This window comes from Neopsephotus bourkii, unplaced genomic scaffold (assembly GCF_033783945.1).
Source record: "Neopsephotus bourkii isolate Nb327-2 ecotype Australia unplaced genomic scaffold, CSIRO-AGI_Nbou_v1 NB_1761, whole genome shotgun sequence".
In the NCBI taxonomy this organism is placed as follows: Eukaryota; Metazoa; Chordata; class Aves; order Psittaciformes; family Psittacidae; genus Neopsephotus; species Neopsephotus bourkii.
In genome coordinates this window covers 844,390-864,747 of record NW_026902235.1, presented here as the reverse complement: position 1 = coordinate 864,747, position 20,358 = coordinate 844,390, and the positions used below count along the sequence as shown (strand labels likewise).

Below are 20,358 nucleotides of genomic sequence, written 5' to 3'. Positions count from 1 at the left end.
GCATTCAGAGAGTGATTGGGAGTCACAGAATCCCAGCCTGGTTTGTGTTGGACGGGACCTTAAAGCTCCACCAGCTCCAACCCCTGCCACGGGCAGGGACCCCTTCCACTGGAGCAGCTTGTTCCAAGCCCCTGTGTCCAACCTGGCCTTGAACACTGCCAGGGATGGGGCAGCCACAGCTTCTCTGGGCACCCTGTGCCAGCGCCTCAGCACCCTCACAGGGAAGAGCTTCTGCCTAAGAGCTCAGCTCAGTCTCCCCTCGGGCAGGTTCAAGCCATTCCCCTTGGCCTGTCCCTACAGGCCCTTGTCCCAAGCCCCTCTCCAGGTTTCCTGCAGCCCCTTTAGGCACTGGAGCTGCTCTGAGGTCTCCCCTTCAGGAGCCTTCTCTTCTCCAGGCTGCCCCAGCCCAGCTCTCTCAGCCTGGCTCCAGAGCAGAGCTGCTCCAGCCCTCGCAGCATCTTCATGGCCTCCTCTGGACTTGCTCCAACAGCTCCACGTCCCTCTTGTGCTGCTGCCCCAGAGCTGGATCAGGGCTGCAGCGGGGGGTCTCCCCAGAGCACAGCAGAGGGGCAGGATCCCCTCCCTGAGCTGCTGCTCACGCTCTGGGGGTGCAGCCCAGCACACGGTGGGGTTCTGGGCTCAAGCACTCACTGAATCTGGATCATGGGAAGCTTCTCATCAACCAACACCCCCAAGTCCTTCTCAGGGCTGCTCCATCCCTTCATCTCCCAGCCCGTGCTTGTGCTTGGGATTGCCCTGACTCACGTGAAGGTTTGTAGCACCCTGGTACCTTCTCCTTAGCTGGGTCACCAGCTCACAGGGTGAAGGTTTAAACAAACTCCATTCACCGTCTCCACTTCTAAAGCCACTAAACCAAAAGGTCCCCAGCAGTCCCATCTCCAGCGGTTGTGTTTCACCTCCAGACTGCACCACACACGGGCACACACAGCGCAGGGCACACCGGTGTTTCCCCCGCGGCCATTTACAGCAGCTCGTGTGGTTATTATTTAACGATAATAATAAAAAAGGACATATTTATTTAAACACGACCCTTGCCAAGGGGCGCTCACGGGCGCGTTCACCACAGACCGGAGAGCGCGGCTGCTGTGGGCCCGGCCCCGCCGTTAGAACTCGAACGTGCCGAAGTGCGCGGCGCGGCCGCCGGCCTTGGGCTGCGGCTTGTACCCGATGCGGTCATTGATCATCTGCTCCCGACTCTTGTGGTCGCTGCCCAGCGCCGCCGCCGTCGCCGCTTCCTCACCGGCCGCCGCCGCGTCCGCGTCCTCCCGCTGCTTCCTGCGGCCCTGCGGGGCAGAGGGGCCGCGTCAGGGCGATCCCGAGCGGGCGGAGGGGAGGCGTGGATCCGTGTCCCGTCGCGGAGGCCCCGCTCGCACCTCCAGATCCTTCCGGATGCTCTCAAACTCCTCGATGTCGTCCAGCTTCAGCTCCAGCCGCGTCGGCTTCCGCCGCAGCATCGCCACCGCCGCCGCGGGCCCAGCCCTCCAAGGCCACACCTCCCGGCGTGCTCTGCGTGCCCCAGGCCTCACCTACCGGTGTGCATTGCACACCCCCCCCCCCGGACTACACCTCCCAGCGTGCCTTGCGTGGCCCCAGACCATTTCTCCCGACGTGCCCTGCGAGCCCCGCCGCTAGCGGCTACTGCGCTTCCCGACGTGCCCCGCGTCCCCCGGAAGTGATCGTGAGGCGCCGGAGCCTGAGCACCGTGCTGCTGCCGTTCCCGGTTCCCGTTGCCGCCGCCATGGCCTCCGCTCGGGCCCCGGCAGCGCGAGGTGGCGCCCGCCCGCTCGTGCGGGCCCCCGCGCCTGCAGAGGTGGGTGTCTGCTTCAGGCGGGGAGGGCGGCGGCGGCGCTGGGCCCGTTACCGCACGGCAGCGGGGCCGCGCCGGGGGCTCGTGTGTGCTGGTGCGGCCTGCGGGGTTCGCCGCGGCCGGAGCTCCCCCAGCCGCGTTTGTGGGCGATTTCTTGGGGTCCTCGGATTCTTTCCGGGATGTTTGTTCGAGTCCCCTCTTCCGGGAGCAGGAATCGGTCACCCGCCCCCTCCCTCCACGTGCGGAGCGGCCCCGAGCGCCGGCGGCGGCGTCGCCTCCTTCCTGAGCGGCATGGGGCAAAGCCCCGAGCTGTAACGCTGTTGTTTTCATTGTAATCTAGAAAGCAGCCTTAAAAGTGAGGTCTGAGCAGGTCATAGTGAGCTGGAACACAACAGAGTCCAATTGCAGTGAAGTATTCAATGGGGCATTTTACTTCTGCCTTTGCACTTGGGCCAAAGCTGCTGCCTCAGACAAGAGTGTCCGGGCCTCATCAGAATGTCCCCACTGCCCTGCCCTGCACCCGGAGCTGTTTGCTGGGTCCTTGTCAGACAAAACACAAAGTTCTGCTTTTACCTTCCAGGCTACCAAGACCAAGGCTGCAGAAGAGAGCGATGCTCCTCCGGCCAAAAGAGCCCCCATCTTCTATGGCAGCCTTGAAGAGAAGGAGAGGGAGCGTTTGGCAAAGGGGGAATCGGGGCTGCTGGGGAAGGAGGGGATGAAAGCAGCAATCGAAGCTGGAAACATCAACATTAGCAGTGGTGAGAATATTGACCCATGTTCTGCAGTGTGACACTTTCAAAAGGCTGTGATCAGCTTTTAGGATAACTTAAAGTCAAACCCATGAGGCTTTTGCCTGGACCAGTAGCTCTTTGTTTGGCTTTTCCTGTTTAAGAGGGATCTGGCCCTGCCTCTGGGTTGGGGCAACCCACAGCACAAACACAGGGCTGGAGCAGCTCTGCTCTGGAGCCAGGCTGAGAGAGCTGGGCTGGGGCAGCCTGGAGAAGAGAAGGCTCCTGAAGGGGAGACCTTAGAGCAGCTCCAGTGCCTAAAGGGGCTGCAGGAAAGCTGGAGAGGGGCTTGGGACAAGGGCCTGTAGGGACAGGCCAAGGGGAATGGCTTGAACCTGCCCGAGGGGAGACTGAGCTGAGCTCTTAGGCAGAAGCTCTTCCCTGTGAGGGTGCTGAGGCGCTGGCACAGGGTGCCCAGAGAAGCTGTGGCTGCCCCATCCCTGGCAGTGTTCAAGGCCAGGTTGGACACAGGGGCTTGGAGCAAGCTGCTCCAGTGGAAGGGGTCCCTGCTCGTGGCAGGGGTTGGAGCTGGAGGAGCTTTAAGGTCCCTTCCAGCCCAAACCAGGCTGGGATTCTGGGATGGTCTCATCCAGCACTGCTGTGAGCTGACAGCTCTCTTTGTTGCTCAGGTGAGGTCTTTGACCTCGAAGACCACATGAGTGAGCGCCAGGCCGAGGTGCTGGCGGAGTTCGAGCGCAGGAAGCGAGCCCGGCAGATCAACGTGTCCACTGATGACTCTGAAGTCAAAGCCTGTTTGCGGGCACTTGGGGAGCCCATCACCCTCTTTGGAGAAGGTCCTGCAGAAAGGAGGGAGAGGTGCTGTGTCTGCCTGAGTTCTGCATAGGGGGAACTTGGAGTTTATCTAACTCTTGATGGATGTTTTCCATGTGGTTGGGGTGCAGCGAGTGCTACTGCTTTGTAAAACTTCCTTACAGTGCTGCAAGAACACTGAGGAAGAAAGAGCAGTTGGGAGGAGCTCATTGTCAGCTTAGCTTAGAATTCACAGCCTGAATACAACTTGCTGTGGTTCTTTCCAGGTTAAGAAATATCCTTTCAGTGGTTGGCACAGACGCGTTAAAAAAGACCAGGAAAGATGATGACAGGTCTAAAAAGTCCAGAGAAGAGGTAATGATCTCCCTGTTCCCTCAGTGCTGAGGGAAGCTTGTGTGATACTTGGCTTTGATGGGCTCTGCTCTGCCCAGGACTCTTGGTTTGGATCAGTCTATGGGTTCTTATCTCTTCATGCTTATTCTGTGGTGCCTGTCTTAGCAATTCTAAATCAGGAGCATTAAATTAGCCTGTGCTTGCAGGACAAATCCCATGCTGCATGTAAAAGAGGACAGCAAGTGTTTGAACTGTTCCTAAGTCTAGCAGGGCCTTTATTGCTGTCCTTGTACTTGGGAAGAAAAGAAAATATCTTCTGCTGCTGCATCTGTTTCTGCCTGTGATTCTTCTTTCTTTCTTTCTTTCTGCTTCTCCTGTCTCTTTTCTAAGTCCATTTTTCCCTTCTTACTTTGGGGTGTTGGGGTAAGAAACAAGGAGAATTTCTGCAGCTCTGGGCTTTCGTTTTCCAGGGGTATGTGTGGAGAAGGAGGGAGCTATAATTCATCAAGTAAAAGTGAGTCAGAGCTGGAATATTCTCGAGTGAAATGGCTGCACATCAGGATTTTATCTGCAGGGCAGTTTGCCTTGTCTCTTTAATCACTTTTTTGAGGGCTGATAGTTATGCAAAATACCTTTAAAATGAGGCCTTAACACACTTAAGAGATTTACGAATAGACACTGTGGTGGCACTTACCTGCTAAGAGGAGGTCACTGAGTGGGAGAGCAGCATCACATCAGCTGTGTTCTTTCCCTTGCAGTATCAGCAAACCTGGTACCATGAAGGACCACGCAGCCTGAAAACAGCACGGCTCTGGCTTGCTAACTACTCACTCCCCAGGTGAGACCCAGCAGCTCTAAGGAAGAAGGAGGCACAACTTGGTGTAAAGTTTGGCTGCTTATTCCACTGTGGTAGTGCAGGCAATCTGAGGCCAAAGGAATGGGGAACATACACAGGTAGACAAGTCCAGAGAGTGCAGAACTCAAATGCTCCATGACTGACTCTAACATCAGCCCAGTTCAGGGGAAGATGAGGGCATGGCCAGTTTGCAGCAGCAGGGTAGGACAATGCAGGGGTTTGTTACTCCACTGTTGCTCTCTGCAGGGCAGCAAAGCGGTTGGAAGAAGCCCGCCTGCTCAAAGAGATCCCAGAGGCAACCAGGACATCGCAGAGGCAGGAGCTACACAAATCCCTGCGGGTAGGTTTGGCTGCTGCTTTTACAGCTTCTTGATACTCCTGCAAAGACTGCAGGAAGGGGTCAGTGCCCAGAGGTGCTATGCAGATGTGTGCAGTTTTGTGCACTGTCACCTGTTGGGAAGCTCTGCTTATTTTCCCTTCCCCTGTGCTGTGCAAAGAGCATGTTCTAATTCCTTCAGGGATTCCGAGAGATGTACTCTAGTTGTCCCTTTGCGTGGTAGAGGGATGAGCAGACATCCCTGCACTGCCTTGCCACTTGCCAGTGAAGCTAAAGGCATTTGTTCCTGGCTCTGTCACAGACCTAGCTGGGGAGGAAGGGACTGCTCACTTTCCTTTCCTGTACAGCAGTCACCAGTGCATAAACCCAAGGGAAAATATAAGCAACACCATAATAACCATATTTTAGATGACTCCAAGACACCCTTGTGAGTGTTAAGTTAGATTCCCAGCTTAACCCAACAGAGAGGCTTGAGCTGCTCAAATACAGTTTATACCCAGAGGCATTAACTGCCGGAGGGTTTGCTTCTCCCTTCAGCACACCACAATGCCTGCCCTCCTCTGTCTGGATGCATTCATTGGATGAGGTGTAGAAAGAAACCAAAGCTGCAGGATCTTCTTTATCAAAGCCACAGTTGCAAAGCAGGCCTGGGGGCTTCCTGTTGGCCAGTACCATGGGTGGCACTGGAGAGCTGCACTGTGCCCAGGCCTGCATCAGTCCAGCTCAGTGGTCTGCTTGGAGCTGGAGTGGCTGTGGAGCAGCTCCTCCCTTTGAAAGTGACTTTCCAAAGGCCTCTGCCTTCTCCTTCACCCCACTCTTTGTCTGGGGCTTTCTCCAGGTTGTACTTTGCTCAGTTACCATTTTCTTTGTCTTTGGTTTCAGTCCTTGAATAACTTCTGCAGCCAGATTGGAGATGATCGCCCGCTGTCCTACTGCCACTTCAGCCCCAATTCCAAGCTGCTCGCGACTGCCTGCTGGTGAGTTTCCTTCCACAGCACTTGCTTTAGGGGCTGGAGAGCACAGCAGGAGTGAAGGAGAGGGCTGCTACTGCACACTGGTGAATCAGGAGAGTTCAGAAATGCCTTTTCTTTCTACTCTGAACTCTCGTCCCTTCATTTTAGAGCCTAGGAGATATTTCAGTCCAAGTCCATTAGTTGCCATGGCCCACGTGCATTGGTGTTTCAGCCATTGCAGCCCCCCATACCCAGGTGGTTTTGCAGCTCTGGGTTTGATCTGCTCTTTAACATTCCTGCCTACACTGACACCTATTTCTTGTCATCAACAGGAGTGGGTTGTGCAAGCTCTGGTCCGTGCCTGACTGCAACCTTGTCCACACATTACGAGGTGAGAGCAACTTTGCTGAGTTCTTTTTTCCTCTCTGGGCTGAGTTCCCCTTTCTCAATTACTTTGTGGCTCCAAATGTAGTGATCTTTGGGCAGGTTTTGTTCTCATGAGAGCACTGGGGGGCTGGGGCACTGTCAGGTAATGAGGAGGAAGTCCTGGCCTTTCTCCTAGAGCTGAGACCAGAGTTTGCTGTTTGTGATTCTAAATGGGTTTTGTTTTGTTTCAAAACCTGCTTTGAATTATTTAGAGGCAAATAGCAGCATTTTTGGCCAGTCACTTACCAGCAGTGAGGTTCTTTGAACAGTGGTCACAACTGTGACTGGGTACAAAGGTGAGGACAGATCTCTGGATTCATATGTTGGAATTTCACTACATTTTGAGTGTCACAAACCTTTGTGTTGGACACTCTGAAGTGGGTGCTACTGGAAGTGCAGTGTAGCTGTTGGTAGCTGTGGCTGGTGGTTACAATGCACCTTCACCCAACATGGGAGGATACAGCGACAGCGTTCACTGGTGCCCAGCTAATGAGCAACAAAAAGTGCTGCTTCTCTGAAGAACTGGCCAAGATCATGTGGCAGACAGTGATTTTGTGATCTTCCTTCCTCTTAAGGACACAGCACCAATGTAGGAGCAATAGTTTTCCATCCCAAAGCCACTGTCTCCCTGGACAAGAAGGATGTTAACCTGGCCTCCTGTGCAGCTGATGGTTCTGTCAAACTCTGGAGCCTTGAAAGGTCAGAATGATACCAGACAAGCACACTGAAGCATGGTTGGTTTGGGGTTTATTTCATGCTGCTAAACACTGGACATTTACCATCCTCCTGCAGATACAGCCTTTTCTTGTAGTTATACCAGTGCAATCCCTGGCCTCAGTTTGTGCCACCTTCTTCAGCAGGAAAAGAGATCACCCTGAGTAGGGACATCCAGGTGAGGGGAAGTCATCTGAAGAGAATCAAGTCCGGGTTGCTGCTGGGCTCTGGTGAATGCTTTGGGTGATGGATGGAAGATTTGGAGATTGTTTCATTCTAACCTTTTATTTAGGAGAAAATATCCCCTCTTGGACTGGACTTGATGGTCTTAAAGGTCTTTTCCAACCTAGTTGATTCTATGGATATTAAAAAATGAACTTAAGAGTTATTAGAAAGCACAGTATCTGGAGAGGGAGTAACCAAATACAGGAGGATGCACAAAAGCTTCAGCCTCTCAGTGGCTCTGTCATTGCAGTGTAGTTTTGGAAGATGTGCAGCATCTATCTCAAGGCTGGGAAGAAGAGGAGGTGTAGACCCTGAGCCCTGGCATTGGCTGTTTGAGGAGCTCTGCAGTGCACCTCATGCAGTGGAAGTCCTCAGGGGCTTACCCTTAGCTGGAAGTCAGTGTTTCCAGTCACAGAAGCAGAGCTCTGCACAGGCACAGGCTGCTTATTAGTCTGAGATGGCCACATCTCTTTAGTTACCCTGTTGGAAAGAAACTCAGTGCTGCTCAGGTCTCCTGCTGAAGGTTGCTGACCTGCTGCCTGCAATTCTGGGAGAATATTCCCTCTGTCCTGCCTCCCTGCAGCTCTGCACAAGAGCAGGATTTGCTCTAGTTCTGTGAAGCCACAGTAAATCTCCTGCTGTTGCAGTATGTTTTGGTTCTGCACTTTAATGACAAGGGCCTTTTCAGGAATAATGGTAATGATTATCTTAGGAGAACTTTATAACCAGCATGAATGTGGATCAATGGGTTCCACTTCCAGCTGCACCTGCATGAGCAAAGCCAGAATTCAGAGCCATTAGTTAAAGCTCTGATGTTCTGGCTGGGTGGCATTTAATGAGCAGATGCTGTGGTGTGAGCAGACCATTTGCAAAGGCCTCCAGGAGCCCCCACCTCTGACCAGTGCCTGATTTTTGTGTTTTTCAGTGATGAACCAGTGGCAGATATTGAAGGACACAGCATGAGAGTGGCACGTGTGATGTGGCACCCGTCAGGCCGGTTCCTGGGTACCACCTGGTAGGGAGGTTTGCTTATTTCCTTCAGACATTACCATTAACTCTCTATCTGGTAGCCCAGTGGGTGCTGTTTCTTGTTCAGAGGAGCTGAGTGTGGGCAAGGCTTGGCCATTGACAGCAGCTGGGCTGCTGCAGTGTGAGGAACATCAAGGCATTGGGATTCCTTTCTCAGCTCCTCATGGGAAACCCTGTTGGTCTCCAGCTGGAAATACACACACACACACCTACACACAGCCTGGGTTAGTGCAATACCCTCTTGTTCTCCTTGGAGATCCATTGGGTTGGACACATGCTTTGGTTTTACAGCTACGATCACTCGTGGCGCTTGTGGGACCTGGAAGCTCAGGAGGAGATTCTCCATCAGGAGGGGCACAGCAAAGGGGTCTATGACATTGCCTTTCACACGGACGGGTCCCTCGCAGGCACTGGGTGAGTGTGCTTTGCACTGGGACCAGGCATGAAATGGTATCAAGGTTTGGTTGCTGGCTGATGCCAGGTGCCCCAGTGATGCTGCTGGTGAGGCTGAGCTCTGGCACTTGTCGAAGGCTCTGATGGGTAACACTTGTGGTCTCCCTTCCTAGAGGCCTGGATGCTTTTGGCCGGGTGTGGGACTTGCGCACAGGACGCTGCATCATGTTCCTGGAAGGCCACCTGAAGGAGATCTATGGGATTAACTTCTCCCCTAATGGGTAAGAAGAGAGTTTGGGTGGTGTAATGGGCAGTTCTGAGTACAAAGCTCCTGACAACGCCTTTCCCCCCCTTTGGCAGATACCACGTTGCGACTGGCAGTGGTGACAACACGTGCAAGGTGTGGGACCTGCGCCAGAGGAAGTGCATCTACACCATTCCTGCCCACCAGAACCTGGTGACGGGGGTGAAGTTTGAACGTAAGTACCTCCTGAGCTGGGGTGGCAGGGGATGAAACACCTTCGGTCGAGAAGGTCAGGGTTTGGGATGGTTTTACCTCTCCTGTGTTCTCATCCTCTGCTGCAGCCAACCATGGAAACTTCCTGCTTACGGGCGCCTATGACAACACAGCCAAGATCTGGACTCACCCTGGCTGGTCCCCACTGAAGACACTGGCTGGTCATGAGGGAAAGGTGATGGGACTGGACATTTCCCTCGATGGCCAGCTGATAGCAACCTGCTCCTATGACAGAACCTTCAAGCTGTGGACAGCAGAGTAGCTCAGAGCAGCTGCTCATGAACTGAAGGAGCCGTTCGTGGCTGTCAGCTAGGACAAGCTTTTTTATATTAAAGAAAGGAATGGGCTATTGCAGCATGTGATAGGGCAGCTGGGCACTGGCTGGGCTTGGGTGAGGTGGTTGTGAAGTACCTGTGTTTGCTGGAGGCAAATCTTGGGTCATGTTTTTGTACCCTTTAGGATGCTGGTTTCATACTGCAGATGCTTTCTGCTGTTGTTTGGAGATGATCCATCTGCTTCCACCCTCCCTTCCCCGTTAGCCTCACAGGTTTCCTCCAGCCCATTTTATGCATCTGTGGCTCACCACACACCCCTGCGGTGTGCTGCATTGTTCAGCCTCTGCTCATTCCCTTCTTACCTTCCATTTCCAGGAGCCTCTGGAAGGAGTCTGTGGCTTCAAACTTGATTTGCATTTAAAGAAGGGAAAACTTGGTGTCAGTGTTAGAGGAACACGGTACCCCGAGTGTGGAGCTCTGTGTGCCCTTTGTGTTTACCCACAGGAGGTGTGAAAGGCCAGGGAAGTTTCTTTTCTGTGTACCACCTCATGTCCTTGGTGAGCCGGGTGCTTCGAATGCACGTAGGCATCTCCTGTGTGTTTGCTGTGTCTCACCTGAGGTGATGTGAGAAAGGCTGTTTCAGTGTAGGACTTTGTTCTAACATACACACTGCAGGGAGCTTTCTTCCTTGGTGTTTATTCTTTAGATTGAGGCTTTGCAAATGTTGTGTTCTGGAAAATGAAAGCATGTTTTGAATGTGCCTCTGGGCCCGAGGGAGGAATGGAGAAATTACAGGAACTTCCCAGCGCAGTTTGCTTTCTGTCTGCCACCATAAAAACCCCTCAGGAGGGAAGAGGAGACTGGTTCATGTCCTCACTGTCAGCTGGAGCAGCTCCGTGTTCCTTGGCAGCATGAACATGGTTCTGCTCTCAGCACCCGCAGTGGAAGTGGTGTTCTAAGAAAAAAACCCACTAACTTGTGGGCTTTCTCCTCCCTCCTGAGCAGTGGGGAGGCAGCTCCCATGTGCTCTGTGCCAGCTCTTACTTGCTCCCAGGGAAAATACTATGGGATGAGAGGTCAGAACACCAACCTTGTCCTGCATCAACAGGAGCATAGCCAGCAGGTCGATGGAGCTGAGCTGCTCACAGAGCAGCACTGGGCACAGTCATACCGGTTGTACAGGGACCACCTCTCATGGTGACTTACCCCTGAGCAGCTGAGCTCAGGCTGACCTGGCACCCCCCAGTGCTGCCCCTTGGCTCCTCGGGGGAGCTGCCCCTGGGAGGTTTGTTGGTAACACACGAGGCTCACTCAGGAGCAAGACCTTGGCCTGGTCGCATCCATGGTGTGGCTGTTCCAGGCAGCTCCAGTGCCTTCCCCTCCCGCAAGCTGAAACCCTTGGGTCCCGTCTGCTGGAAAGGCTGCGGTCAGAACACCCCCACCTCCTCCAGCGCCGGCCCCACACCCTCACGCAGCCGGAGGACGTGGATCCCCGAGCTGGAAGTGGCACAGAGCAGCGTGGAGCTGTCACAGGCAGCCAGCGAGGACAACGGTCCTGCTCCATCCAGGTACAGCGTGGCCAGGCAGGCTGAGGAGGGAACAGAGATGTCACAGAGGTGAGACACAACCACACCAACCTCCCACCTCCTCTGCTCTGTCCCTGTCCCTCCTGCATCCCCACACTGGGATGTGCCCTTTGAACAAGGGACTCTCCATAAGCCCCACTGCGGTCTGTGTTGCCCAGTCAGGCAGTGGCCAGCAAACAGGAATCCAGGCTGAGGTCAGGCTCTGCCTCTTCCCTGGAGAGGAGGCAGGGATGGGTTGGGTGGACAGACCCCACTGGGCAGAGCTGCAGGGCTTTCCTATGTGCCGTGCAACACAACGTGTGGTTTTGATAAGCTTTCAAACAAGAAAGAAGTCATTTCCCATTTCCTTGGCTGGGGGACAAGCAGAAGCCCCTGGGTTTGCTCTGGGGCAGCTCCATCCTGCCCTGCAGCTGGGTTAGAGGAAAATCCAGGGATCTCAGGCTTCACCGTGCCCATCAGCAGTGGGAGACAGAAACCAAGCAGCAGCTCCGTTACCCAGAGTGGGGCACTGAGCGGGCAGGGCCCTGCCCTACCTGCAGTGTCTCGGTCCCAGACCTTCACGGTGCTGTCAAGTGAGGCCGTGGCGATGCTGGGGGTGAGCGCTGGGCCCCACGGCAGGAAAACACCCGAGGTCGTGGTCTGGAAGTGCCCTTTGTACTCACACACGTGGCTCCTCGTCTGCCGCAGGTCCCACAGCTGCAGGGCACAGGCAGAGGTCAGAGCTGGATGCCCACAGGCATCGTTTCAAGGACACGGTGCCTTCCGAGCGAGTCACTGATGTTACACTATGGCAGACTGGGCTCTGATTAGGGTGGGTAATGAGGATGGAACACTTGACATCCATTACTGAAGGCTGTCCTGTGCACTCAAGCATGCACAGTCACGATGTGATGTTTCAGACACTGTGCCAAGAAGGCCCTGAGCTGTCTTCACTGTAACAGTGAGAATCACACCCACAGCTCCCACCCGCCCGCTGCTCACACACAGGGCTGGGACCCTGCACGGTTTGGAAGTGCCTCCAGCACGGGGGTTCCTGATGGGATTTCTGTGCGCGCCTCGTGCTCCTCACGGCCATGGGACCAAATCCCGGGGCTTTAACCACGAGCTCAGGTACCCGCGGGCACCGGGATTGCCAAAGGGACAGGCAGGGAGATGCTGAGCGGCGGAGCTAGCCGGTGCTGGGAGCGGCAGCCTCATGCCCACTGCTGCCCCCCGCTGACCCCGCTGCCCCCCGCTGCCCCCCGCTGCCCTTGCTGCCCCCCGCTGCCCCCCGCTGCCCCCTGCTACCCCCTGCCGCCCCCCGCTGCCCCCCGCTGCCCCCCGCTGCCCTCTCCTGCCCCCCGCTGCCCTCTCCTGTCCCCTGCTGCCCTCTCCTGCCCCCCGCTGCCCCCCCCCCCCCCCCCTCCCCGCCCCCTCCTGCCCCCGCGCCCCCTTCCCCGCTGCCCTCTCCTGCCCCCCGCTGCCCTCTGCTGCCCCCTGCTGCCCCCGCTGCCCTCTGCTGCCCCTGCTGCCCCCTGCTGCCCCCCGCTGCCCCCCGCTGCCCCTCTGCCCCCGCTGCTCCCCGCTGCCCTCTGCTGCCCCCCGCTGCCCTCTGCTGCCCCCCGCTGCCCCCCGCTGCCCTCTGCTGCCCCCCGCTGCCCCTTGCTGCCCCCCGCTGCCCCCCGCTGCCCTCTGCTGCCCTCTGCTGCCCCCCGCTGCCCTCTGCTGCCCTCTGCTGCCCCCTGCTGCCCCCTGCTGCTCCCCGCTGCCCCCTGCTGCCCCCTGCTGCTCTCCGCTGCCCCCTGCTGCCCCCCGCTGCCCCCTGCTGCCCCCCTGCTGCCCTCTGCTGCCCTCTGCTGCCCCCTGCTGCCCCCTGCTGCTCTCTGCTGCCCCCTGCTGCCCCCGCTGCCTCTGCTGCCCCCTGCTGCCCCCCGCTGCCCCCTGCTGCCCCCGCTGCCCTCTGCCGCCCCTGCCGCCCCCTGCTGCCCCCCGCTCCCCCCTGCTGCCCCCCGCTGCCCTCTGCTGCCCCCTGCTGTCCCCCGCTGCCCCCCGCTGCCCCCCTGCTGCCCCCGCTGCCCCCTGCTGCCCCCTGCTGCCCTCTGCTGCCCCCTGCTGCCCTCTGCTGCCCCCTGCTGTCCCCCGCTGCCCTCTGCTGCCCCCTGCTGCCCTCTGCTGCCCCCCGCTGCCCTCTGCTGCCCCCTGCTGTCCCCCGCTGCCCCCTGCTGCCCTCTGCTGCCCCCTGCTGCCCCCTGCTGCCCCCCGCTGCCCCCCGCTGCCCTCTGCTGCCCCCCGCTGCCCCCCGCTGCCCTCTCCCTGCCCCCGCTGCCCTCCCTGCCCCCCGCTGCCCTCTGCTGCCCCCTGCTGTCCCCCGCTGCCCTCTGCTGCCCCCTGCTGCCCCCTGCTGCCCCCTGCTGCCCCCCGCTGCCCCCTGCTGCCCCCCGCTGCGTGCCATGGGCACGGCAACGCGAGCCCAGGAGCAGGCAGCTGCCCGCGGTGCTGCCCCGCTCGCACTGCAGGGGCCGGGTCTCACCGTGGCCTCGCAGCCCTCTCCCGCGGAGCCGCTGCTGGTGCTCAGGCAGAGCCGGCCGTCGGGGCTCACGTCGCAGCAGGTCTGGATGTGCCGCTTGGCGGGGAAGCTGTGAGCCACCTCCAGCGGCCGCAGGTCCCACAGCCTGGGAGGAACCGTGAGAGGAAGGGGGCTCTGATGCACCATTGCCATGATGGGCGTCCCTCCATGCCCCTGCACTACCCTTGCTGCTGTCCCTCTCCTTCCCCCAGCAAGCCAAACCCCAAAGCTCTCCCTGCATCCATTCAGGATCCAGCTCCAGCCACTGGAGCTGTGCTGAGACTTCTTCTTCGAGGCCTTGGGTGAGATGGTTTAGTTCCCTTCCTGTGTGCACACGGACAGGAAAATGCCCGTGGCACATGGAATAACAGTGGTTTGGGTTGGAGGGGACCTTAAAGCTCCTCCAGCCCCAACCCCTGCCACAGGCAGGGACCCCTTCCACTGGAGCAGCTTGCTCCAAGCCCCTGTGTCCAACCTGGCCTTGAGCACTGCCAGGGATGGGGCAGCCACAGCTTCTCTGGGCACCCTGTGCCAGCGCCTCAGCACCCTCACAGGGAAGAGCTTCTGCCTAAGAGCTCAGCTCAGTCTCCCCTCGGGCAGGTTCAAGCCATTCCCCTTGCCCTGTCCCTCCAGGCCCTTGTCCCCAGCCCCTCTCCAGGTCTCTTGTCCCCCCTTTAGGCACTGGGGGCCTCTCATGTACCTGACTGTTCTATCCTCTGAGGTCTGGATGATGTAAGGCTCCCCAGGCACCCAGCACAGATGTGTGACCTGCGGGAAGGAAAGGGTGAGCAGAGGGCAGCCCTGTGCAGCCCAGGCTGGGGTCCTGCAGACACTGAGCCACTGAGGCCACGTCCTCTCCTCCTCGTGCTGGGCTCGGAGCAGAAAACAGGGGAAGTTTTTCTTGCTTCCCACCGGCTCCTCCCCTGATGCGCTCCAAGCAGCTCCCGCTCACAGCATTCATCACTCGCTGTGCGGCTCTCAGCATCCTGTGCTTCGCTGTTACCTGGAGAGCGCAGTAACCAGCCTGCAGCTCTGCCCTCCCCGGTGCAACCCGAGCACTGCCTCAGGGCTGCCCTGAAGCACCAAGCTCAGAGCAGAGTGAGAAACTGGCCCCGGGGGCTGGGACGGGATGCAGGGAACCAGGGCTCCTACCAGGTTCCTGCGGGTGAGGGCTCTGCGCAGACAGCGCCCGGTCTCCGTGTCCCACTTGCACACGGTGTTGTCCCGTGAGCCCGTGCACAGCTGGGAGCCATCTGCAAGCAACGTTCCCATTGACAGCGACACCCGGGATAGGTGCCGAGGAATCCCTGGGGAGCGGGAGCCTGGGGTCCCTCACCCGGGCTCGCAGCCAGGCCCGTCACAACCAGCTCGTGTGCTGCGAAGCGCTGGCTGGGTCCTGGGGTCCCCTGGAGCTCCCACATCAGCGCTGTCTTGTCCCGGGATGCGCTGAAGACTCTGCTGGAGGCAGGGGCTGAGGTGACCTGGAAGGGACAAGTGGGAGAAGCCGCCACCAGCCCAGCAGGGCCAGCACCACCCCTGTGTGGCCCTGTCAGAGCCTGAGATGTGCAGAAACCCAACTGGGGAGAGCCCAGCCTTCAAACCCTGCTCTGCCCGTGCTGATGTGCATGTGCCTGACTGCTCACACTGAGCCTCCTGCTCTGCTGGATCCTGGCACAGGCAAACCCCAACACAGTAGGACCAGGGAAATCGCTCAGCCCCACTGCAGGCCCTGCTGTGACCATGCAGGTTGTGGTGGGGAGCATTGGGCAGCATCCTCGGAGGACCCCCATTCTCTTAAGTTGCTCCAAGCCCCTGTGTCCAACCTGGCCTTGAGCACTGCCAGGGATGGGGCAGCCACAGCTTCTCTGGGCACCCTGTGCCAGCGCCTCAGCACCCTCACAGGGAAGAGCTTCTGCCTAAGAGCTCAGCTCAGTCTCCCCTCGGGCAGGTTCAAGCCATTCCCCTTGGCCTGTCCCTGCAGGCCCTTGTCCCAAGCCCCTCTCTATTAAGAATACAACCCAAGAACAATGATGAGTCTCATGGAATGAGGCCTGCCGCAAGTGAACAGCATCTCTGGATCCAAAACTTGACTGAGTGCTGCTAAGTAGTCTCTTGGCAGGGAGAGCACGTCCAAGCCTCCTGGAGCCCTGTTTAGCCCAGATGCAACCAGTCCGTGCCACTTCCCTGGACAGCAAAGTATCAGTTGGGACCTTGGGAAAGACCTAGCACACCCTGCTACCCCGGTCCCTCTCTCTGAGGGAGCACCACGAGCTCTCTGCAGGGCACAAACCACTGCTCCATCACTCCCGGCTCCGGGTTTCTGACCGGCAGGAGCACAGGAGACCCCCCCCAGCCCATTGTCACTCACCTTGGTGACCTCCTGCTGGTGGCCTGTGAACCGCTGCAGCACAGCCCCGGCCCTCCAGCTGCAGAGAGCCACGCTCTGCGGAGCAGGGCAGGAGAGCAGCCCGTGAGCACAGACACACACCTCCCTGCTCCTGCTGGGGTGAGCCCTGTGCTTGGAGAGGGAAGGGGTCCTTCTGGTTTGGGCTCCTACAGCTTATACAGCTGTCTGTAGAGCCCATCCATTGCCAGGTACTGTAAGGGCCAGTCCAGTGATTCCAAGCCTGGGTGAGAGCATTTGGTGTGACCTGAGCTCTGCAGGGCTTCTAGAACTCGGTTCAGTGTCTGCCCTCGCTCTAAGCTCATCTCGTGCTCCTAAATTCAGGAAGTAACACAGTTGGAACCACTCATGGGAATGTCTAAAGCTCACACAGAAACCCCATTCCCCCAACCTGTCAGGACACTTCCCACCTGTGACCGTGCTGTGCCCTGTGGCAGGGGGAGCCTCACCTTGTCCCTTGCTCCGGACACGCACAGGTCTGGTTCGAGAGCAGCCACGGCGGTGACAGCATCGCTGTGTGCGGGGCTGTGCTGCAGAGCGGCTTGAGCTGGTCCCACCTCTCCCACGGAGCCATTGGCCCTGCACAGGCAGAGACAGAGATGGAAGGTGATGATGCTCTGGGCACAGGCAGGGTGCTCCGGGCACAGTAAGGATGCTCTCAGTATAGTCAAAGTGCTCTGGGACATGGTCAGGGTGCTCTGGGCACAGTCAGGGTGCTCTCGGTACAGTCAGGGTGCTCTCGGTACAGTCAGGGTGCTCTGGGCACAGTCAGGGTGCTCTGGGTACAGTCAGGGTGCTCTCGGTACAGTCAGGGTGCTCTTGGTACAGTCAGGGTGCTCTTGGTACAGTCAGGGTGCTCTCGGCACAGTCAGGGTGCTCTGGGCACAGTCAGGGTGCTCTCGGTACAGTCAGGGTGCTCTCGGTACAGTCAGGGTGCTCTGGGCACAGTCAGGGTGCTCTCGGTACAGTCAGGGTGCTCTCGGTACAGTCAGGGTGCTCTTGGTACAGTCAGGGTGCTCTGGGCACAGTCAGGGTGCTCTGGGCACAGTCAGGGTGCTCTGGGCACAGTCAGGGTGCTCTGGGTACAGTCAGGGTGCTCTGGGCACAGTCATGGTGCTCTCGGCACAGTCAGGGTGCTCTGGGTATAGTCAGGGTGCTCTGGGCACAGTCATGGTGCTCTCGGCATGGTGTGGGTGCTCTTGGCATGGTCAAGGTCCTCTGGGTGCAGTCAAGGAGCTCCGGCCACAGGCAGGGTTCTCTGGGCATGGTCCAGGTGCCCTGCCCCAGTGGAACTGAGGTGGCATCCATGGCTGGGCTGGAGAGGGACAACATCTGCCTTTAGAGAGCAAAAGTGACGCTGTGAATGGACAAATGCACCTCCTGCACTGGGTGGGATGGAACAGACCTGTTCCACCTCCAGAGCTGCCAAATATTTAGGTGCTTGCTCTGTGCAGGTCAAAGAAGGAATTCCTATCTCCCCAGCCTCCTCTTCCACTGACACCAGCCTGGCTCTGGGCTCTGCTGTGCTCTGACACCCAACACCCTCCTTGCCAAGCACAGAGAGTCCCCCGTGCTGCCACCCTGGGCTCTCAGCTGCTTCCAAGGCAGAGATCACACACCCTGCTGCCAGATATGGGATTATTTCATAGAATCCCAGCCTGGTTTGGGTTGGAAGGGACCTTAAAGCTCACCCAGCTCCAATCCCTGCCACAATCACCTGGCATTGCTTTACCTGTATTTAGTGGTGTGGATGCTGAATTTGCTCTGCAGTTTCCCCATAGCCCTGCTGATGAGCACGGCTCCTGTTCCAGCCAGCAGCAACAGGCATCACATCAGCATCTTGGGTACACGCTGCTGGGACATGACCTGGGGGTGAGGGCACACATTAGTGGGAACCCAGAGAGGTTTCTGCTTGTTACATAGACAGGAGAAGTTGCTGATAAACACAGAATCCCAGCCTGGTTTGTGTTGGAAGGGGCCTTAAAGCTCCTCCAGCTCCAACCCCTGCCACGGGCAGGGACCCCTTCCACTGGAGCAGCTTGCTCCAAGCCCCTGTGTCCAACCTGGCCTTGAGCACTGCCAGGGATGGGGCAGCCACAGCTTCTCTGGGCACCCTGTGCCAGCGCCTCAGCACCCTCACAGGGAAGAGCTTCTGCCTAAGAGCTCAGCTCAGTCTCCCCTCGGGCAGGTTCAAGCCATTCCCCTTGGCCTGTCCCTACAGGCCCTTGTCCCAAGCCCCTCTCCAGCTTTCCTGCAGCCCCTTCAGGCACTGGAGCTGCTCTAAGGTCTCTAGAAGCATGGGATGGGACTGGATAATCTTTAAGGGCGCTTCAACCCAAACCATTCTATGATTCTATGATGCTCAGGGAGGTTGTGAATGCTCCATCCCTGGCAGTGTTCAAGACCAGGTTGGACAGAGCCTTGGGTGAGATGGTTTAGTGTGAGGTGTCCCTGCCCATGGCAGGGGGGTTGGAACTTGATAATCTTAAGGTCCTTCCCAACCCTAACTATTCTATGATTCAATGACTTCATGTGAAGCTTGGAGTGGTCTTCCTACCTCCAAACTACAGCCCCAGGTCCAGGCTAGACAAGAGCATGTTGACAACCCAGACGCATTCAATACACAACCCCTTGCTGGCCAGGCTGCCCAATGCCAACCCACATCACAGCAGCCAGGCCCCATGAGCTGCAGGAGCCTTGGTCAGAGCAGGGCCTGAGGCAGCACCTTCCCTCTAATCCTCCCGGGTCACAGCCTGAGCACAAGCCAGTTTCAATGGCAGTGAATCGCCATGGACAGTAATTGGCTTCTCCTGAGCTCCAGACACGCTAATGGAATGTAGCCTGCAGCCGGTGCCCATCAGTGCTCGTCTGCGGGGGCAGCGGGGTTCTGCTCAGAGAAACCAGAGCAGAAAACACCGCTGCTTGTGCCAGCAAAGAGATCAACAGCAAAGCCTGGGAGCACTGAGCAGGAGGGGTCGGGGGTCTGCAAACCCTTCCCTGTCTAATTTTACCCTGGCAGCTTTTGTGCTTAGCAGCCAGTAACACCCTGCTAATCCCCACCTGCCTGCCCCTGCAGATGCGGAGGAGCAGGGATAGTTCAGTGATTCACTGCTGCCCATCAGACCAAGCATCTGAGCCCTTCCAGTACACTGGAATCACAGAGCCCCGGCCTGGCTTGGGCTGGAAGGGGCCTTGAGCTTGAAGCAATTTTTGGAAGCCGTTTTTCCTGCACTTCACGATTCCAGGGTAAAACCTAAATTCCGGTGTTTCAGTCCCTGTCCTTGCTGTGCCCTCAGGGTCCTGCTCGTGCTCAGTGCAATCGCCCCTGCCTGCAGGACAGCCCAGAGCCGTGCCCCAGGGCACAGAGCGGGCTCTGTCTGTGCCCAACTGCCTGCTCCTGCTCCTGCTCCTGCTCCTGCCCACTGCAGGCTTTGCTGAGCCCTGAACAAGAGCCGCAGCTGCAGGAAGCTCACCCGGGGCTGCCCTACACGTCTTCCATGAGCCTGATCCATCACCAAGCTCTCTGATAACACAGGGACCCTGCAGCAGGTGATCCGTATGAAGCTGCCCCTCTGGAAGGCTGATTTTCCCTCTGGAGGATGTCCCATCCTCCCTTCCTCCAGTGCGTTGCTTAACAGAGACCAAACCCATGTTTTCCTACAGTGTATTTAAAGCATAACCAGCGCTGCTGCCTCAGCCTGAGGTGCTGCAGTGGATCCAAACCATGAAGAGGGAAACAACGGTACCCACAGGAGTGGGCACAGGAGTCACAGCAGCTTCCTCCCTGTTTTCACAGGGTGTTAAACATCCCTCAGGAGAGAGGGGTGTGCAGGGGCAGCCCCAGGGCCCTATAGCCGGGGGAGACCCTATGGCGATGATGTGGGACCCTATAGCTGGGTTGATCCCACAGTGATGACCTGGGCTCTGTAGCCGGGAGGGACCCATGGCAAGAACGCAGGTCTCTGTAGCTGAGGGTAACCAGGCGGTGCTGACTTGGGTCTCTACAGCGGCGGTGCCCCGGTGGATGCTAACGGGAGCATCCCGAGCCCCTGTCCATGGGGAGCCCCACAGCAGGATGAGGGCAGCCTGGGGGGTGCGGTGTGGGCACAGACCAGGTCGCTGCAGCCAGGGCAGCCCCTGGGAAGGGCACGGGGACCGTGCGGGTCCCTGCAGCCGGCCCGGCCCCACGGCGAGGCCTTGGGGCAGCCAGCGTGGGCCCGGAACCCGCCCTGTGGGGCCGCTCCCGCCGCGCACTCACCGGGAGCGGGCGGGGCCCCGACGTCCGTCCCGTCCCGAACCGTCCGCGCCGCCCGGCTCCTCGGCAGCGGTACCGTACCGTGCAGTGCCGTTCCGTACCGTGCAGTACCGTGCAGTGCCG

The 20,358-nt window shown here is 58.2% G+C and overlaps 3 protein-coding genes across 4 annotated transcripts; 1 reads left to right on the top strand and 2 right to left on the bottom strand.

Annotated features, from left to right (window-relative positions):
* Positions 1 to 1,048: 1,048 nt before the first annotated feature.
* Positions 1,049 to 1,504, bottom strand: CDC26 (cell division cycle 26). The gene is made up of 2 exons (XM_061378043.1): positions 1,395 to 1,504; positions 1,049 to 1,304 (listed from the first exon to the last, which is right to left on the bottom strand). Exons 1-2 carry the CDS (start codon positions 1,473 to 1,475, stop codon positions 1,125 to 1,127), a joined length of 261 nt encoding a protein of 86 aa, XP_061234027.1. The 5' UTR covers positions 1,476 to 1,504; the 3' UTR covers positions 1,049 to 1,124.
* A 212-nt stretch (positions 1,505 to 1,716) lies between these two features.
* PRPF4 (pre-mRNA processing factor 4) lies at positions 1,717 to 10,252 on the top strand. The gene is made up of 14 exons (XM_061378042.1): positions 1,717 to 1,831; positions 2,409 to 2,586; positions 3,246 to 3,432; positions 3,654 to 3,741; positions 4,479 to 4,558; positions 4,823 to 4,916; positions 5,796 to 5,890; positions 6,199 to 6,257; positions 6,868 to 6,991; positions 8,157 to 8,246; positions 8,552 to 8,674; positions 8,827 to 8,934; positions 9,014 to 9,132; positions 9,239 to 10,252. The coding sequence occupies exons 1-14, from the start codon at positions 1,760 to 1,762 to the stop codon at positions 9,430 to 9,432; spliced, it is 1,611 nt and encodes a 536-aa protein (XP_061234026.1). The 5' UTR covers positions 1,717 to 1,759; the 3' UTR covers positions 9,433 to 10,252.
* Positions 10,253 to 10,864: 612 nt separating this feature from the next.
* Positions 10,865 to 20,313, bottom strand: WDR31 (WD repeat domain 31). 2 transcript variants are annotated; one of them, XM_061377961.1, is made up of 10 exons: positions 20,239 to 20,313; positions 17,713 to 17,846; positions 16,430 to 16,559; positions 15,945 to 16,019; positions 14,913 to 15,057; positions 14,729 to 14,829; positions 14,277 to 14,344; positions 13,541 to 13,682; positions 11,565 to 11,727; positions 10,865 to 11,033 (listed from the first exon to the last, which is right to left on the bottom strand). In XM_061377961.1, the coding sequence occupies exons 2-10, from the start codon at positions 17,757 to 17,759 to the stop codon at positions 10,873 to 10,875; spliced, it is 1,032 nt and encodes a 343-aa protein (XP_061233945.1). In that variant the 5' UTR covers positions 17,760 to 17,846; positions 20,239 to 20,313; the 3' UTR covers positions 10,865 to 10,872. The 2 variants fall into 2 exon arrangements, with proteins under 2 accessions (XP_061233945.1, XP_061233943.1); XM_061377959.1 differs by lacking the exons at positions 17,713 to 17,846; positions 20,239 to 20,313 and having other exon boundaries at positions 16,430 to 16,667.
* Between the last annotated feature and the right edge of the window lie 45 nt (positions 20,314 to 20,358).

What these genes read in the sequence shown, in the direction of transcription:
- PRPF4 (XM_061378042.1), top strand. Translation starts at nt 1,760, where the DNA reads ATGGCCTCCGCTCGGGCCCCGGCAGCGCGAGGTGGCGCCCGCCCGCTC. An exon ending in GCTAACTACTCACTCCCCAG is followed by an intron (nt 4,559 to 4,822) that starts GTGAGACCCAGC and finishes TGCTCTCTGCAG; the next exon opens with GGCAGCAAAGCGGTTGGAAG. An exon ending in GGGTCCCTCGCAGGCACTGG is followed by an intron (nt 8,675 to 8,826) that starts GTGAGTGTGCTT and finishes CTCCCTTCCTAG; the next exon opens with AGGCCTGGATGCTTTTGGCC.
- CDC26 (XM_061378043.1), bottom strand. Translation starts at nt 1,475, where the DNA reads ATGCTGCGGCGGAAGCCGACGCGGCTGGAGCTGAAGCTGGACGACATC. An exon ending in GCATCCGGAAGGATCTGGAG is followed by an intron (nt 1,305 to 1,394) that starts GTGCGAGCGGGG and finishes TCTGCCCCGCAG; the next exon opens with GGCCGCAGGAAGCAGCGGGA.
- WDR31 (XM_061377959.1), bottom strand. Translation starts at nt 16,666, where the DNA reads ATGTCCCAGAGCACTTTGACTATACTGAGAGCATCCTTACTGTGCCCG. An exon ending in TGTCCGGAGCAAGGGACAAG is followed by an intron (nt 16,020 to 16,429) that starts GTGAGGCTCCCC and finishes CCTGCTCCGCAG; the next exon opens with AGCGTGGCTCTCTGCAGCTG. An exon ending in CTGGGACCGAGACACTGCAG is followed by an intron (nt 11,034 to 11,564) that starts GTAGGGCAGGGC and finishes TTCCCTCCTCAG; the next exon opens with CCTGCCTGGCCACGCTGTAC.